The sequence below is a fragment of the Rhagoletis zephyria genome, unplaced genomic scaffold, assembly GCF_001687245.7.
Source record: "Rhagoletis zephyria isolate East Lansing unplaced genomic scaffold, Rhagoletis_zephyria_1.1 Rzeph_scaffold_00120, whole genome shotgun sequence".
In the NCBI taxonomy this organism is placed as follows: Eukaryota; Metazoa; Arthropoda; class Insecta; order Diptera; family Tephritidae; genus Rhagoletis; species Rhagoletis zephyria.
In genome coordinates this window covers 175,429-193,854 of record NW_016157204.1, presented here as the reverse complement: position 1 = coordinate 193,854, position 18,426 = coordinate 175,429, and the positions used below count along the sequence as shown (strand labels likewise).

Genomic DNA, 18,426 nt, shown 5'->3' with positions numbered 1-18,426 from the left:
GAATTTTAGCATATTGCTACTCGTACTGAAAATAGTTTATACTATTCCCTAATAGACAAAAAAGTTTGAGAGAAAAAAAAGATGTGGCAATTTGGAAAAAATCAATTTGAAAAAATTTTTTTTTTTGTTTATAAACAATAATTAATTATTAATAAACAATTACTGAAGTTTAGTTCACTAGATCGATTCAGTAGATCAATATCTGCAATTAAAAAAAAAATCGTTAGAATCCTTGCTTTTTTGCGGCAGTTATAAACGACTTCATCAAAAGTTGCTATTAAGAGAGGAAAAAAGAAGCGTTCGTACTCAAAAAGAAAAAAATTCATTATTCGAAAAATTCGCATTTCTGAGCAAAAAGAAAAAATACGTGTCTCCTTAAATTGTTCAAGGAACAGTCCCTGTGAGTTTTATCGCTATCTTAAATTCACTTTCCGCCGGCCTGGGTGATTTGAGATGGAATGAGCCAATTGCATTTACCCAACTCCGAACTAATCCTCAAAATTAATACGTATCAGAGGAATTTCCCGCCATATGCTGTCTATTGTGCAAGTAACCAAACAAACTAAAATATGGGACGGATATAAAACTTTTTGTTTTGGCCAATTATTCCCGTATGCATAAAAAGTATTTCGCCTGTACCCCATACTCTCGGAAATCAGAAGAGAATATTAGACAGAGTATTTTATTGTGTATGAAAAAAGTCAGCCGTAACACGTAAAAGAAAAAAACGAAATTCAATAACCTTTAGAGATCAAACTTATAACAAGATATTTCGATAGATTGATGTATATAGTATTAGTGGATACACGAGCAGAGTTACAAATCTCATACATCCTGCCCGGCTGGACGGGTGATCCAAAAGCATAAAAATTTTCTGTATTGGTCGCATAAACTCGCCTGTTGCATGTGTGATGTTGACCACACGTACTAAGTAATCGGTACTTGGTTGTAACCGTACCACCCTGCCAAGTCGCCAGTATGTAGCTGGTAGATTCTGGGTGGCGAATGTCGCCTAGTTGGATACTGTCATTGTTCTTATGCCATTTTAATCGGGTCTGTAACGTAGAGAGATACTCTTCATACCATTGCTGCCAGAAATGCTGCTGCATCTGCCGTGGCTGACGATAATAGGACAGAAGGTATTTCACCAATTGATTTTCCGGGCACCGCCACGATTGATATTCCGATCAGGAAGTCAGCCGGTGATAATTCCATCTCGTCGGCAAGTGTATCATTCAGTGCAATCAGTGGTCGGGAATATAGGCAAGCTTCTACATGTACCAAAAAGTTATATAATTAATTGGTCGTAGTAGATAGAGTGCGTGCCAACTATTCGAAGTATGTGTTTCTTTGCGAATGCCGCGGCGGCCTATCAGAGTCCGCCATGATGTGGAGCTCCTGCTGGATAAAATTCCAATCTGTGACCTTATTTGCCAGGTTCTGTTGAGCATAATCGCCATGCCATGCGTGCAGATCTTCTGCATTCATCGATTCATTCGATTTGCGCCTACGAAGGCTGTGCCATTATCATTATATAAGTCGGTACATGGACCACGTCAATTCACGAAACGACTCTGCTGAAAGATCTTCTGACAATTGTATGTGTATCGCTGTTGTTGTAACACACGCAAAGATCGCTGCATAAGTTTTCTTTACTGTGCGGATGGCCTTCGAACCGATAGGTATGTTGAATGGGCCACAATAGTCGACACCCGATACTGTTACGGGGGTAACGCGTTGCTTTAGTAACGACATCATTCGTTGGTTCATCATAATATGCTTGTGCCGCCTGCAAGTAGTACAGGCATGGATACATTGTTTAACCAGAAAGCGAGCGTATAGGATCCAATATTTCTGGCGAATAGTGTGCAGCATAAGCTGAACGCTTCCATACAGTGTGTTATAGCTCAGTTATGCATACTTAGCGTTGCATGAGAGTTGTCACATAAGGAATCTGTTAAATGGGCTTTGCGTGTAACCGGTTACCCAGCGCATAGAACTTCAAATGTAGAATTATCTTATGTTTTGATTTTTACGTAAAAATGGTATAGCAGTGCAAAGTATGCATAACTGGGCTATTAAAATGAATTTGCCATACGATAAGTTTAGTTAGGGTGCTCTCTGTGGGAGGTATGATGGCATGATGTTTCCCGTCCTCAACGCCTGCGTTGTCTAGTCGACCACCCACTCGAATGATGTTGAATGCTGAATCATCAATAAACGGATCCAGCGCTCAACTGCAAGCGAGGTATAGTGACGCCAGGTAAAGGTGCTACACTATAAAAAAACAAGTAAGAGCAGCGCTGTCTTCGGCTATGCCGAAGGCTTCATACCTTTCATGAACATCTGCAAATTTTACTTTGACAGATTACTGCTTTTGAATACATCTGCATACATCGATAGAGGAGTTACATACTTATATAAAAAATCGCATCTAAACAATCAGAGGTATGGAAGATATACTTTATATGGCACCAATCTAAGTGATTTTCACTGCTATGTGATCGGTATGTAAACCGGTAACACAATTTATTGGGTTTAGTTTCCTACATAAAGGAGATATATCGCAAAAACTGGTATCTGAACAATCAGTGCTATAGGAGATAAAGCTTATACAGCATAGATTTTGACGATTTTCTCAGTAGACTTTGTATTATTATTTATAAAATATCTTACGAAATTTATCGGTTTTAGCTGTTCAAATAAAGGAGTTTTACAGTAAAATCCCATATCTGAACAATCAGATGTATGGAAGATATATGTTGTAGTCATCCGATCCTTGTTATTTTCACTGTAAGTATTCTGTTAATAATGAGTGAAAATGGTGCGAAATTTCATGTTCCTAGCTGCATAAATGGAGGAGTTATGATAAAAGACCTCATATCTGAACAATCAGTTGTATGGGGGCTGCAGGTTATAGTGACCCGATCTTTGTTATTTTCACTGTAAGTCTTCTGTTGATAATGAGTGAAAACAGCGCGAAATTTCATGGTCCTAGCTACATAAATGGATGAATTATAACGAAAAATCTCATATCTGAACAATCAGTTGTATGGGAGCTATATGTTATAGTGGTCCGATTCTTCCGGTTCCGACAAATGATTAATACATTATAAAAATACACCCACCTACCAAATTTGATCCGGATATCTCGAAAACTGAGAGACTAGATTGCATACAAACAGACAGACAGACGGACAGACGGACAGACGGACAGACGGACATGGTTAAATCAACTCAGCTCGACGTTCTGATCATATAAGTATACATTTTAATGGGTCTATCTCTTTTTGTTCTGGTACTTACAAACATCGGACCAAAGTTATAATACCATTTCATGCTCATGAAAGGTATAAAAAATAGTGTAAATTTCCTAGCTAAAAGGTAGGTTACTGATTTCCTGCCTTATTATTCGCGAAATTACATGCTCGATTATTCAACGAATAGTTTGTTGAAATTTCGGACTTTTTAGAGTGTAATATAGCTGCTGTGGTGTGCGTAAATTTACCACGAAAGTGTGTACAAATAACAAAATACACATCCGCTGTTTGATTTCACCCGTAGAATTGTGTATAGCCGCTAACAAAAAGGATTTTTACACCCGAAAATGTGTAGAGGAGAAAAATACATATTCATCGTGTAAATTTACCAAAAGATTTTAAAAATAAGCAAAAAATATACTCGATTTATAGTCGCATTTTTAAACAGATTTTTTGAAAGTGTACTCGAGTTTTCGATGCAATTATCTTATAAACAGTTTACCCATCGTTGCGTTTAGTGCATAAGCAGCATATGCTTTGGTGCTGGCATCGCAAAAACCATACTATATATTTGACTTGGCTTGAGGTCGCATGCCAAGCCAATGTGGAATTTTTATCTCTTCTAATTGTTTCAACTGATTTCTGATTCATGTTGTAATTCAGATGGTAGAAGTGCGTCCCATTCCGGTTTTGCTTGACACAATTTTTGTATGAAGAGTTTCACAGATAGAAGAACAGGGGCTAACATGCCTGTGGGATCGTTTAATCTTGCTGCATCGCTCAGTGCCTGTCGTTTGGTGATTGATGTTGATCCGGTTAAGCCTACACGGTAAAACAGCTCATCCGCCGACGAAATGTAGTCTAAGAAAAAAAAAACGCAAAAAAACGCAACCCTTGCACCACTAAGGGTGTTTAAAACATGGATGTTATTTGATCTCCAATTGCATAAATGGAAATTGAAATTCCAACGTGGGTACGCTTACAAGGTAATCGTCTATGTAAAAGTTGTGAAGAATGTTATCAATAGCAGCACTCGTGCTCCGAATCCAACAATTTAAACCATTGCTGCATTGCGCAAATAGATTGGTGTGTGCCACTCTTTGTACCATATGTCACAGTAGCCAGCTGATAAGTTCGGACAGGTCTCGTAGGTGTCTCGCGCCAAAGTATTTGTTGCCATTGCTGATGCCTTTTGTCAATGCGCACCTGGCGGAACATCTTTTCCACATCAGTGGTCAAAGCAATATAATGTAGCTAAATCGATGGGTTAGATTGGTCAGCAAATCTTTTATGCGTGGGCCAGCCAGCTACGTATCATTAGTGAGACACCATTCGATGTTTTCGCGGAAGCGCTAAAAAGACTCGGAACTTTGCCGGCGGCATGATGCGGAATGTAATAAGCCTGTGACGGATCACCTGGTTGATTTTGAATTGGGTACATACGACCGAGCTCTTCATATTCACGCATAAATGCCACATACTTTAGCCTCAATTCCGAGTTCAAAGCCCGTTTCCGTTCATGTCGATGGAATTGTCTAGACGCCAGTTGATGTGAATTGCCCGTGCGCTGGTGCATCTAAGCGAAACGGTGTTTGTACAAGGTAGCGACCGTCACGGGAGCGCCTGCATCTCCTTTTGAATATTTCCTCGCAAGTGTCGGCCTCAGCAAATTTAGCGTCAAAATTCTTGTGCGCTAGTTCAGTCTAGAATATTTTATCCATAGCATTGCTATATAGGTCTTAACTTTAGTCCTACATATCTAAATGAGCATCGAGCTCCTCCTTATTTGCATCGATAATTAGCCCATCATGAGCCCGCAGCAAATCTGTCGAAGTGAGACTGCAACGGTGCCTGATCATGTGCAATAGCAAAGCTATCGCCACTGTACCCATCTACGAGGGTACTAGTAGTTATTCAATTAATAGATGTTACGGTAGCGGTTCGTTTGTTTAAGGAAGCCATTTTATGTAGACTAGTGTTCGCCCAGCGGTTGAAATTCAACCACTAAAATTAAGGGGAGGGTAGGTGGGTTGAGCTGAGTTGAGTTGAGTTCAGTTGAGTTGAGTTTAGTTGAGTTGAGATGAGTTGAGATGAGTTAAGATGAAGTGAATTGAAGTGAAGTGACTTTAGATAAGTTAAGATGAGCTAGGGCGTGTTTAGGAGAGTTGAGATGAGAAAAGGTGAGTTGAGGAGTAATAAAATTAGTTGGGGTGAGTTAAGTTGAGGGGAGTTGAGCTTAGTACTTAGCATAACATAACATAACTTAACATACCACATTACATAACATAACATAAAATAACATCAGAGAGCGGCCATTACATAACGTAACAAGCGCAAAATGACTTCTGCAGCTATAGTATTTCTGTTATTGGAAGAATGCTGTTTTGCGTTGCATTTTTATAATTTCCCCTAGTTATGAACAAAAATATGAATACATTAATATTTGTTTTTATAAAACAATACTTCATTTACTCAAATTTTTAAAAAATGTTCAACTGCAAGGAATAAAAACTAATAAACAAATGAAATCCAACAGCAGTTAGCTGTTTGGTTTGTTTCCGATATAAAATTATATAAAATAAAATACACGTAAAATAAAAAAAAATAAAAATTACAGTAACCTTTAGAGATCAAACTTCTAACAAGATATTTCGATAGATTGATATCGTATTAGTAGATAGACGAGCACAGTTACCAATCTCATACACCGGTTTTAACGATCGGACAAACAACTGAAATATATTAGGGCTGTTCAGGAACTTGTGCATATGGTCTTGCATTTGCATATTCGTTGCATTTGTATATTCACAACAATAAAATGCACACGGTTGCCATGGCAGCAAGCATAAAATTTGCAAAGGCAATTCCAACTACAAATCCAAGACCATTTCCACAACATCCTATTTATTTTGAAATCATTTTGTGCTTAATTTCCTTTGTCTCGAAAATTAAATACAACAAAATTTAGTATTTTACAAATTACCTGATAAAGTTTAATGATGTGTGGATGATTCAAGCGCTTCATTATTTCAACCTCTCGGTATACCTTTTGCAAATTGATGGAATCCAACTGGCTCTTGTCGATTATTTTTATGGCAACCTAAGAAAAAATTAAATGCATTGAAATTATTTGTACATGTGTGGTTGTGATATAAAATGCATGTATGTATATATGTATGTAATATATGTACAAAGTGTGTTTCGCAAGTTATTACAATGTCATATTTTTCACAATTGCGAATGCGAATTTTCGGAATGCGAATGTGGGAATGAGGATTCGAATGTTAGGAATAACATTAAAAAAGCTGTAATCAACTTAAGTAATCGTTTTATAAATAATTAGAACACTGAACCAGTGCTTAACCTATACAGTGTTTTAATCTAGTAGTCAAAGTTCAAGAGGGGCATATTAAATTTCACATAAAGTTATTTTGCTGCCTTTTCTCCCATGAGGCGATTTTTAGAGGCTCGTATACAAGGTCGGCTGCAATGAGCAATTGTTCACTTTCGACGAATAAAATACAAAAATTAACTAAAATATGTAACTACGTTAAATTGAAATACCTTTTAACATATATGTGTGCGTTACGCTCCGATTGTGTGCTTAGTGGTCGTTAACTGCGCGCTCTGCCCATGTACACATTCGCATTCGCAAAATATTCGTATCATTTGATGCGAATGTGTAAAATTATGCGAATTATTCGCATAACGAATGTGAATGCAAATATTCGCAACATCCCTGGCACATACATACATATATGGATATGTTCGTATATATTTATGTGCTTATGCAAGTATTAACAAAAGTACTGCACAATGCAACATTTTCTCTAAAAATATAATTTTCAAAAATGTCATGAATTGCTATGTCATGTTAACTCAAACAAGGTGTTATGTCATGTCAATCCATTTCAAACAAACTGTTTTAGCATGTCATTGCAACTTGGCTAATAGGCCAAATACACCACACAGTCAGTTATGCCAGACCTTTTCTGTTAATTTACCCACGAAAATCGGGAAAATACCTCCAATTACCCACATCTTAAAAATTTACCTCACAAAATTCGCAAAGAATTCAAAATATATATTTCAGTAGTAAAGAGGTAACATTCATGTAGTTACCTTAAAGTGTTCTTACACGATATGTATTTCCATCTGTAAATGTGACTATTTCGATACATATGGGGCATTCTAAAGTGACGGGTGGGACATTTTAACTCGTTTTTGCTTAAACTTTTAGTAAATTCTCCTTAAAAAATGATTTGACAAGTGTAAACTGTTTACACTTGAAGTCAGATATCAGTTTATTGCGAAAATGATAAATTATAAAATTTAATTATATAATTTACACAGAAGTTTAACATTTTCCAAGCGTGATGGGTGGGACAACGATGACACCCGCTTCTCTATGTTGGTGGATTCGTTTCCCAATTTTAGACAAACTATAAATATTTCGTTCATAGCGGCTTTCTCGAATGTAGTTAGTAGAATGTTAAGTACCATTTTATCCTTTAATGGCATTATTTTATTTTAAAATACAAAAAAACCTATTTTAGCTTGTGACTGGTGTGACAACATTTTGTGACGGGTAGGACGAGCCACCTTGGAGGACACATAGTTCGTGAGTAAAACACTGCTGGTTTGATGTGAATATTTATTATATTTTTAATAAGGGGACCTCATTTAAACAATAAGAAACTTAAGAATTTCTGTGTTACGTTAAGAAATACATATTTCTGTATGCGAATTGAATTCTAGTAGAATAAAATATGACTTTCAAATGGCTAAAAATTTCGATTGATTTTTTAGAATTTTTAAAAAGTTCGAAATTTGCACGAGCATTTTTTGATTTTTTTTAATATTGCACAAATTTGGAAACTTGGATTTACACGGGTTTTGTTAAAGAAGGAACTATATTTTTATAAAAAAATAACAAAAGTTCAATGACAACAAAAATAATACGTTAAAACTTGGAAAAAAGTGGTTCGGCTATAATTCTTTGGCCACTGCACATTAGGTCAAATGATTACTTTTGCTGTGCGAAATTAATAGCAGCTAAAATATTGCACTATTTTAATGTAAAATGATGCCAACCGTTAAAAAATTGTAAAGTCAGTAAATAAAATGTGAAAACATGTCTTAGCATTCGTAAGACAGACTTTTCCGCGCAATGTTTTTAAGGTTCAAATGATGAGTATATATGTTTAAGAAGTACTCGAAAACATTGTCCAATTAGCTTGGTTTTGACACAAGTTATTTGCTACCATACTCAACCCCCTCCCCCTTTAAATGAGCTACATAATAAGATATGTATGTTCATATGTACATAAATGATTTCATCTAACCATTAATTATGAAATTATCGAAATTCGTAAATTTAAAAAAAAAATACTACATGTCTCGCAGATATGCCGTGAGGAGAGATTCATAAGGCAGTTAGTCTTCATAAAACATTTCATTTTCACTTAAGGTTTCAGTATTCCCCAATTCTCCACCGATATTATTTATACAGTACAGCGAAATTTCTTTACTACTTCAATGAGGAAGGAATCCGAATCCCTATGAAACCAAATAATAGAGGAGCACTTAAATACCACTTAGAAATTGCTGCAAGGGAAATTTTTTCCCAATGGTATCTAATTATCTATATAACTACATAAAATTATAGCCGTTTTCGTTGTTCTGCGAGATGAGCAAAATAAATTAAAGCTTGTTAAAATTAGGTTTAGTGTAGAGGCAGTGCAGGTAAACGTAATACTTTCTTTGATAATTGATAATACATAGTTGCATAATTTTTAAGGCACACATTTACCAAAAATCGTTGATAACCTCCTGAAAAGAATACGAACGATTTTGAAACTAATTTGTAAAAGAATGTTCAAAGCTCTATTCAAACTCAAAACGGTTGCCAGACGTACTGATTTTATAAGTACAGTACTGATTTTTCAACTCTTGTACTGATTTTATTCATTTCTTCAATCAGTACGCTAATGTCCTGATTTTTCAAAATTCGTACTCATTTGTACTGAATTTTCAATTGAAACAAAAAACTTTAGGATTTTCTTAATGTTTTTACCTTGTATCACGCTTGACAGAAGAATTTACTTTTAAATTGCAAAGTCGGAATTAACACCAGTGATAACAAATAAGACCCAGATGGGTTCTAACATCACAAAGTTGTTTTTGTGAAAATTGCAGATAGAGACTTTGAATATAAGCCCTCTGTTGGGAATCAAGCAAATAAGCTTTGTATTTCTGGTATACTTCTTAACATATTCATTGAAATAAATGTTCATTCGTTCGAGAGAATTCAATTGATTCGTTTCATATTTCTAATAGGTTATGGGCACCTCAGCTTTGAATTGAAAATCAATTACAGAAAAAATTTTCAATAGAATTCAATATTTTTGCTGCGTTACATAAAACAATTTTTAGATGGCTTCTATTTGCCAAATAGAGAAGCGTAATGATTCCAACTACGAATCATGGAATGTACAAATGAATAGCGTCCTTGTACATTTAGAGTTGGGGAAAATTGTTAGCGGAAAAAGCGTCAAGTCGCAATGCATAACTGAGTATGCAGTGGCGAAATGGGAATCTCAGGACGAGAAGGCGATAGCTTCAATTACGTTAAGCGTAAACCCATCGCAAATTAACCACATCAAACATGCAAATTCAGCCGCTGCAGCTTGGAACATTCTGAAGGAAGTTCATCAGCCGCGAGGACCAGCCAGAAAGGTAGCCTTATTTAAGGATTTGCTGAACCACAAAGTGCTTAATTGTGACAATATTGTGTCGTACATCAACACATTTATGGACATTGTTGAAAAACTGGATGAAGTCAATGTCAAGTTACCAGAGGAGCTTTTGGTCATCATGATGCTGTCAAATCTGCCGAAGTCGTATGAGTCATTTATAGTCGCGATAGAGACACGAGGTATTCTGCCAACGTTGAACACACTGAAGGTGAAGCTTATGGAAGAAGGTAACAGGAAAAATGGACTAGAACGAAATGCAGGTGATGCTAGTGAGCAGGCTTATGTAGTGCGAGGTAAGGGTGAAAGGACACCGGAATACAAAATGCTTACAAGGAATAGGAATGTGAAGTGCTTTAATTGCGGTAAGAAGGGGCATTTTTCGGCGAACTGCAAGGATCCACGGAAGAAGAAATCAACAGAAATGCGAAATGACGAGAAGATGTTTTCTATTCTTGCATCGGCGCAATGCAGATGCTTGATAAAGATGCTTGGTGCATCGATAGCGGAGCGACATCGCATTTGTGTTGCGATCGTAGCATGTTCGTAACATTTGAGGAGCACTACGAGAAGATTGTGTTAACAGGAGAGAACTTCATCGAAGCTAAAGGACGTGGAAACGTGGCGTTGAAAGCAGAGAAATTTAAGGTGACGTTACAAAAAGTTTTGTATGTACCAGGTATGCAAAGTAATTGTATACCTGTAAGCAGAGCCGTGAGACACGAGAACACAGTAATTTTTAACAACAAACATGCAAGCGTTAAAGATAAATTTGGTCAAGAAATTATTAGATGAAAGCATACGAATAATCTTTTTATGGTCGTTGATAGTAAAATCAAGTGTTTTGGTGTAAATACTTCTACTGAGAATGCAATGAAGTGGCAGTTATGGACACTTAAATGTTTCCAGCTTGAACCATATTACAAAGAATGAAATGGTAAAGGGTTTAAATATGAAAGCGTTTTCTAAGGATATGCAATGTACAACTTGTATGGCAAGTAAAATTTGTACTCAACGTTTTCCGAAAAGTAATGTAAATCAAACCGAGAATGTGTTGGACATAATTCATTCAGATGTATGTGGCCCAATGAATAAGAACTCTTTAGGAGGTTCTAGATATTTTGTAACTTTTATTGATAAGAAATCGAGATTCATTTACGTTTATATTATTAAATCAAAATCGGAAGTTTTTGAAACATATAAGTTTTTCAAGTCGCTAGTAGAGCGCAGAACTAGCAGGAAGATACAAATTTTGAGAAGCGACAATGGTACCGAGTATGTTAAGAAGGAATTCGATCATTTTTTGAAGAGAAATGAAATTCAAAGGCAATTAACCGTACTATATACACCACAACAAAATGGTATAGCTGAACGAGCTAATCGTACTTTAGTAGAAATGGCTAGAAGCATGCTAGTCTATGCAGGCCTAGACGAATCTTTTTGGGCAGAAGGGATAATGACAGCAGCTTATTTACGAAACAGATCACCAACTAAAAGCGTTGTAGATAAAACTCCATTTGAAGTATGGACGGGTAGAGAACCTAGCGTGTGTCATTGAAGAGTATTGGGATCACTTGCAATTGCACTGAATAAAACTAAGGAGCATAAGTTTCGTCCTAAGGGGCATGAATATATCTTCATTGGATATTCGGAGATATCAAAAGCTTATCGTTTATTTGACCCAATTAGTCGCGAAGTTATTGTGAGTAGAGATGTTGCATTCATCGAAAATGCAAAGAACTTTAATCGAAACTCTATAGTAGATGATATTAAAGAGTACGCCACATGGAATGAGAGCGATTTTACAGAAAGTATAGTAGAAGATAATACTGATGGAGGGGAGAAATGTGTTCCGCTAGCGCAAGAAGAGCAAAGGTCCATCAATATTAACGACAGTATAGAAGACTTAGATGAAAGTTTTGTAACGGAAAATGTAATCTTCTTGGTGTTATGAGATCTAATGACGACATGAAAGTACCACAAACGGTCAAAGAAGCAATGAATTCAAAGTATTACGAAGAGTGGAAAGAGGCAATGATTAAAGAATTCGAGTCACTAATGGAAAACAACACTTGGAGTTTAGTTGATTTGCCGCGTAATCAAAAAGCAGTTGGATGCAAATGGGTTTTTGCATTAAAATGCGAAAAAGACGGCGTAATCGAGCGGTTCAAGGCTAGATTAGTAGCTAAAGGATGCAGCCAGCAATATGGCATCAACTATAAAGAAACATTTTCACCAGTTGTTAGATATGAAATTATTCGTATGGTAATTGCATTAGCTGTAGAATATGAAATGTATTTACATCAGATGGACATATCAACTGCAAACTTAAATGGAGATTTGCGGGATGAGGTTTATATGAAACAGCCCGAGCATTTCATTGATGAAACATATCCGAATCGTGTACTAAAACTTAATAAGGTTCTATATGGTCTGAAACAGTCAGGTCGAGAGTGGAATGCGAAGTTAGATTGCGTTCTGATATCAATCGGGTTTCCTCCATGTGCAAGCGAGCCATGTCTTTACGTAAAGAGGACGCAGGGAGTGTTGAGCATTATTGCAGTTTATGTAGATGATTTGATGTTGGCTAGTACAGATAAAGATGAGTTGATAAGCACAAAAGCAAAAATTGCTAAAAACTTCAAATTAGTCGATAAAGGAAAATGAAGTCATTTTCTGGGTATAGAAATAAGTCGCAATGGAGATCGAGGAGGAATCAGTATCAGCAACGAACAGTTTATTAAGAAACTACTAATGGAATACGGCATGGAAAAATGTAAACCCGTAGCAACTCCTTTAGATGCTGGTTTTCAAGTAAGATGCGACAACGAGCAATGCAAGCAAGTTAATAAGACAAATTATAAGTCATTAATAGGATCTTTAATGTATTTAGCATTTGCAACGCGGCCTGATATAATGCATTCTGTTTGTAAGCTTTCACAGAGAAATACTGACCCTCATGTTGAGCATGAAAAAGCAGCGAAACATATACTGCGATATCTTTCGAAGACGGCGAAGTACAAATTGCACTATAAAAAGATGGGAAAGCCAATAGAATGTTACGTCGACGCAGACTGGGCTGGTGATACGATAGACCGAAAATCATTCACTGGATATGTTTTCATCTTGGGAGGTAGTGCGTTTTCTTGGCAGTCTAAAAAGCAAACCACCGTCGCACTCAGCAGTACTGAAGCAGAGTACATGGCACTGACAGCAGCTACAAGGGAGGCAGTTTACATAAGAAAACTTTTGGGTGAAATGTTTTTGCATTACGACAATAAACCGATGATATTGAATGGAGATAATGTTAGCGCGCAGCACCTCGTAAAGAATCCAGTATACAACGCACGCAGTAAACATATTGATATTCTTCTTCTCCTTTTTTTGGCGCTGTAACCGCCTAATCGATTTTGGCCGAGTTCAGCAAAGCACGCCAGTCGTTTCTCCTCTGTGCCAACTGACGCCAATTGGAAACGCCAAGTGAAGCCAAGTCCTTCTCCACCTGATCTTTCCATCGCAGTGGGGGCCTCCCTCTTCCTCTGCTACCACCAGCGGGTTCCGAGTTGAATACTTTCAGAGCTGGAGCGTCGGTGTCCATTCGAACGACATGACCAAGCCAGCGGAGCCGCTGTATTTTAATTCGCTGCACTATGTCCATATCGTTGTAAAGCTCATACAGCTCATCGTTCCATCGTCTGCGGTACTCGCCGTCGCCAACGCGTAAAGGACCGTAAATCTTCCGCAAAATCTTTCTCTCAAACACCCCAAGAGCCGCCTCATCGGATGTTGTCATTGTCCATGCTTCTGCGCCATATACCAGCACGGGCATGATGAGTGACTTATAGAGCGTGGTTTTCGTACGTCGAGAGAGGACTTTACTCCTGAATTGCCTACTCAGTCCAAAGTAGCACTTGTTGGCAAGAGTGATTCTACGTTGGATTTCAATGCTGACATTATTATCGGTGTTAATGCTGGTTCCCAAGTAAACGAAATTCTCTACTTTCTCGAAATTGTAACTGTCAACAGTGACGTGGGTGCCAAGGCGCGAATGTGCTGACTGTTTGTTTGATGACAGGAGATACTTCGTCTTGTCCTCGTTTACCACCAGACCCATGCGCTTTGCTTCCCTATCCAACTTGGAAAAGGCAGAACAGACTTCGCGGTTTTTGTTACCGATGATGTCGATGTCATCGGCATAAGCCAGCAATTGCACGCTCTTGTAGTAAATTGTTCCTGAGCGGTTCAGTTCTGCAGCTCTTATTATCTTCTCCAACATCAGATTAAAGAAGTCACATGAAAGGGAGTCGCCCTGTCTGAAACCCCGTTTTGTGGCGAACGGCTCGGAGAGGTCTTTTCCAATTCTGACGGAGCTGGTGGTATTGCTCAACGTCATTTTACACAGCCGTATGAGTTTTGAGGGGATGCCAAATTCAGACATAGCGGCGTATAGGCAACTCCTTTTAGTGCTGTCAAAAGCGGCTTTAAAGTCGACAAATAGGTGGTGAGTGTCGATCCTTTTCTCGCGGGTCTTTTCCAAGATTTGGCGTATTGTGAATACCTGGTCTATGGTGGATTTGCCAGGTCTAAAGCCACACTGATAAGGCCCAATCAGTTCATTGACGGTGGGCTTCAGTCTTTCACACAATACGCTCGATAAGACCTTGTAACCTATGCTTAGAAGGCTGATCCCGCGGTAGTTGGCGCGAATGGCGGGGTCACCTTTCTTGTGGATTGGGCAGAGCACACTTAAATTCCAGTCGTCGGGCATGCGTTCATCTGACCATATTCTGCACAAGAGTTGATGCATGCACCTTATCAACTCCTCGCCGCCGTACTTGAATAGCTCAGCTGGCAGGCTGTCAGCTCCAGCGGCTTTGTTGTTTTTCAGCCGCGTTATTGCTATACGTACCTCGTCATAGTCAGGCGGTGGAACGTCGACTCCGTCATCATCGACTGCGGGCTCGGGTTCTTCTTCTCCACAACTTTCCGTGCTGCTACCATTTAGTAGGGCGGAAAAGTGTTCCCTCCATAATTTAAGTACGCTCTGGACATCAGTTACTAGGTCGCCATTATTGTTCTTACAGGAGTGCGCCCCGGTCTTTAAACCTTCCGTAAGTCGCCTAACTCTCTGGTAAAATTTTCGGGCATTCCTCCTGTCGGCCAGCATTTCAAGCTCTTCGCACTCACGTATTTCTGCCTCTCTCTTCTTGTTGCGGCAAATACGTCTCGCTTCCCTCTTCAGATCCCTATAGCGGTCCCACATAGCGCGCGTTGCGCCCGATCGCAGCGTGGCCCTGTAGGCGGCATCTTTTTTCTCTGCAGCTTCCTGACACTCCTCATCGTACCAGTTGTTCTTTCGGGCTCGCTGAAATCCGACTACTTCTTCGGCGGCGGTACTTAATGAGCGGGAAATGTGGTTCCACTGCTCGCATATGTCGGTTTGTTGAAGAGTGCTCTCTGAGAGCAGGTGTGAGAGTCGAGTAGCGAAAGCGCTGGCTGTCTGTTGTGATTGCAGCTTTTCGACGTTAAGCTTTCCTTGCATATTTGGGCGCACATTTTTTGCTGCACAGAGGCGGGTGCGTATCTTGGCTGCAACAAGATAGTGGTCCGAGTCGATGTTTGGGCCTCGGAGTGTGCGTACGTCTAAACCACTGGAAGCGTGCCTTCCGTCTATCACAACATGATCGATTTGGTTTCTCGTTTTTCGATCCGGAGACAGCCAGGTAGCTTGATGGATCTTTTTATGCTTGAACCTAGTACTGCATACTACCATGTTTCGGGCCCCGGCGAAGTCGATCAGCCTCAATCCGTTGTCGGACGTTTCGTCGTGGAGGCTGAATTTTCCGACGGTGGTTCCAAAGATCCCTTCTTTGCCCACCCTGGCATTGAAGTCGCCAAGCACGATTTTGATATCATGACGGGGGCAGCGCTCGTACGTGCGCTCCAAGCGCTCATAGAAGAGATCCTTGGATGCCTCATCCTTCTCTTCCGTCGGGGCATGGGCGCAGATGAGCGAGATGTTGAAGAATCTCGCTTTGATGCGGATTGTGGCTAGACGCTCGTCCACCGGGGTGAACGACAGTACTCGGCGACGGAGTCTCTCTCCCACCACAAATCCAACTCCGAATTTGCGCTCCTTTACATGGCAGCTGTAGTAGACGTCGCAAGGCCCCAGACATTGTTTGCCTTGCCCCGTCCAACGCATTTCTTGGATGGCGGTGATGTCAGCTTTTGTCCTTACGAGGACATCAACCAGCCGGGCAGAGGCACCTTCCCCATTAAGGGTCCGGACATTCCAGGTGCATGCCCTCAAATCGTAGTCCTTTAAACGTTTGCCGTGGTCGTCATCATAAGGGGGGGTCTCATCCGAGGCTTTGCCTTGCTTCTTCACTGGAAGTGGTTTTTACGTGGCGGGTCCCAAGCCCAGCGCACAACCCATTGCTGGGACGGGGGTGGTTTCGCAACCAAATACACGTTTATATAGCGAGCCGCTTGCTCCAAGCAGACACCCGCTTGCAGCCGCACCTACTGGTGAACAGACGCTGCAGACTTCAGTGAGCCCTTAAACCGAATAAGTCAGAGTGGCCCCACCGAAGCTCCCTCTCTTTCTGCCGTGACCCAAGGCTCCACTCGGATTGGTTACCGCATCTCGCACATGGGTTGCTCACGTTGCCCAGAGTGCGCGAACGAGGACGCAAGAGTCGGGATTGAGTATAGCCATGCAACTGTAACTGCATACCCAGCGCAATAACTATACCCCATTGCACTCCATATATTGATATTATATATCATTATATTCGAGAAGTATATATGAAGCAAGAAATCGAGCTCAACTACTCTCCAACGAATGAGATGGTAGCTGATATTTTGACGAAGAATTTATCTAAGAATAAACATCAAAAGTTTGTTGAAATGTTAGGCCTTTCTTAATCTCATGTATATGACTTAACTATTTCAATNTTTGACGAAGAATTTATCTAAGAATAAACATCAAAAGTTTGTTGAAATGTTAGGCCTTTCTTAATCTCATGTATATAACTTAACTATTTCAATGGATTAAATTGTTATTTTTAGTTATATTTATAACACTGCATATTTTGTTGGGGAGGAATGTTGGGAATCAACCAAATAAGCTTTGTATTTCTGGTATACTCTTAACATATTCATTGAAATAAATGTTCATTCGTTCGAGAGAATTCAATTGATTCGTTTCATATTTCTAATACCCTCGATAATAGGTTTGTTCCACAAGGTACTCGAAGTAACTTCGAGTTACACATACGCCTAATATCGAGGGCTTATATTCAATAGTCTCTATCTGCAATTTTCACAAAAACAACTTTGTGATGTTAGAACCCATCTGGGTCTTATTTGTCATCACTGGTGTTAATTCCGACTTTGCAATTTAAAAGTAAATTCTTCTGTCAAGCGTGATACAAGGTCAGAATTAACATCACCGATGACAGTTAAGTCTTAGGTGGATTTTTATATTAGAATCTCATTTTTATGAAAAACGCAGACAGCGGGTATTGAATATAAGCACTCGATATGTTGGAGGATTAATTATTTAAAAAGAAGGCTGACGTTTTTTTGTCGGGTGTTGCTAGTTTTCTCGAAAATAACTTTCAGTTTAATAACAACAAATTTGAATATTCGAAAGGCTTTTGCCCATGGTGGAATAATAACAAGGTGTTGTCAGTAGCAACGTGTTTGTTGTGATTTTGACAAGATCGGCATGCTTATTTTCAGTGCTGCCGATCTTAATTTTTATACTACTATTCGTTGGGAAATAGTATCTAAAATACTCCATTTTAGTAATTCGTTTTATCGCGATTTTTAAAGAACTTGGTGTTTTCAGAACAATATTAATATTTAAAATTGCTGGATTTGTATAATTTTTGTCCTCAAAAAGTAGAAAAATAAAAGATATCGTGGTTATCAATGGAAAAAAAACGTACACAAAAATCGTATGGAAAGGCGCTCTTTTATATTAAATAACTTTTGCTGCATTGTCATAATATTGAGCCAAATGAACTACTGATACACTAGAATAGAGTGGCTGCATGGTTAAATTAGGAATTCGCTTATATTATCGATATTTATGTGTTTTAATCTATTTAGAAAATCATTTACAGTCTTATAGGAAATTGCCTTATTTTACGGCTTTTATTTTTTTAAAGTTACAATATATGTCCAAGCTGTGTGGAGCTGCCGATACAAACATATATTCAGGCTTATAAGCCTGTAATTATACATTTTTCTACATTTAATTTGAAATAGTATGCACCAACGGATTAAAGGTAGTAAATAATTAGTACCTTTTCTAGTACTTTAAAATGCGTGACCGGAATAGACCTGCCGAAAAAGTGAGGTTAAGTTACTGACAACACCTTGTTATTATTACACCATGC

General features: G+C 38.7%; 1 protein-coding gene across 1 annotated transcript in view; it reads right to left on the bottom strand.

The window, feature by feature from the left end:
• LOC108378851 (serine/threonine-protein kinase MARK2-like) overlaps positions 1–18,426 on the bottom strand; it is a 404,011-nt gene that overhangs the window by 249,504 nt on the left and 136,081 nt on the right. Inside the window, exon 4 of the mRNA XM_017635164.1 lies at positions 6,244–6,360. Coding sequence (XP_017490653.1) covers positions 6,244–6,360 — 117 coding nt within the window. The remainder of the gene's footprint in view (positions 1–6,243; positions 6,361–18,426) is intronic.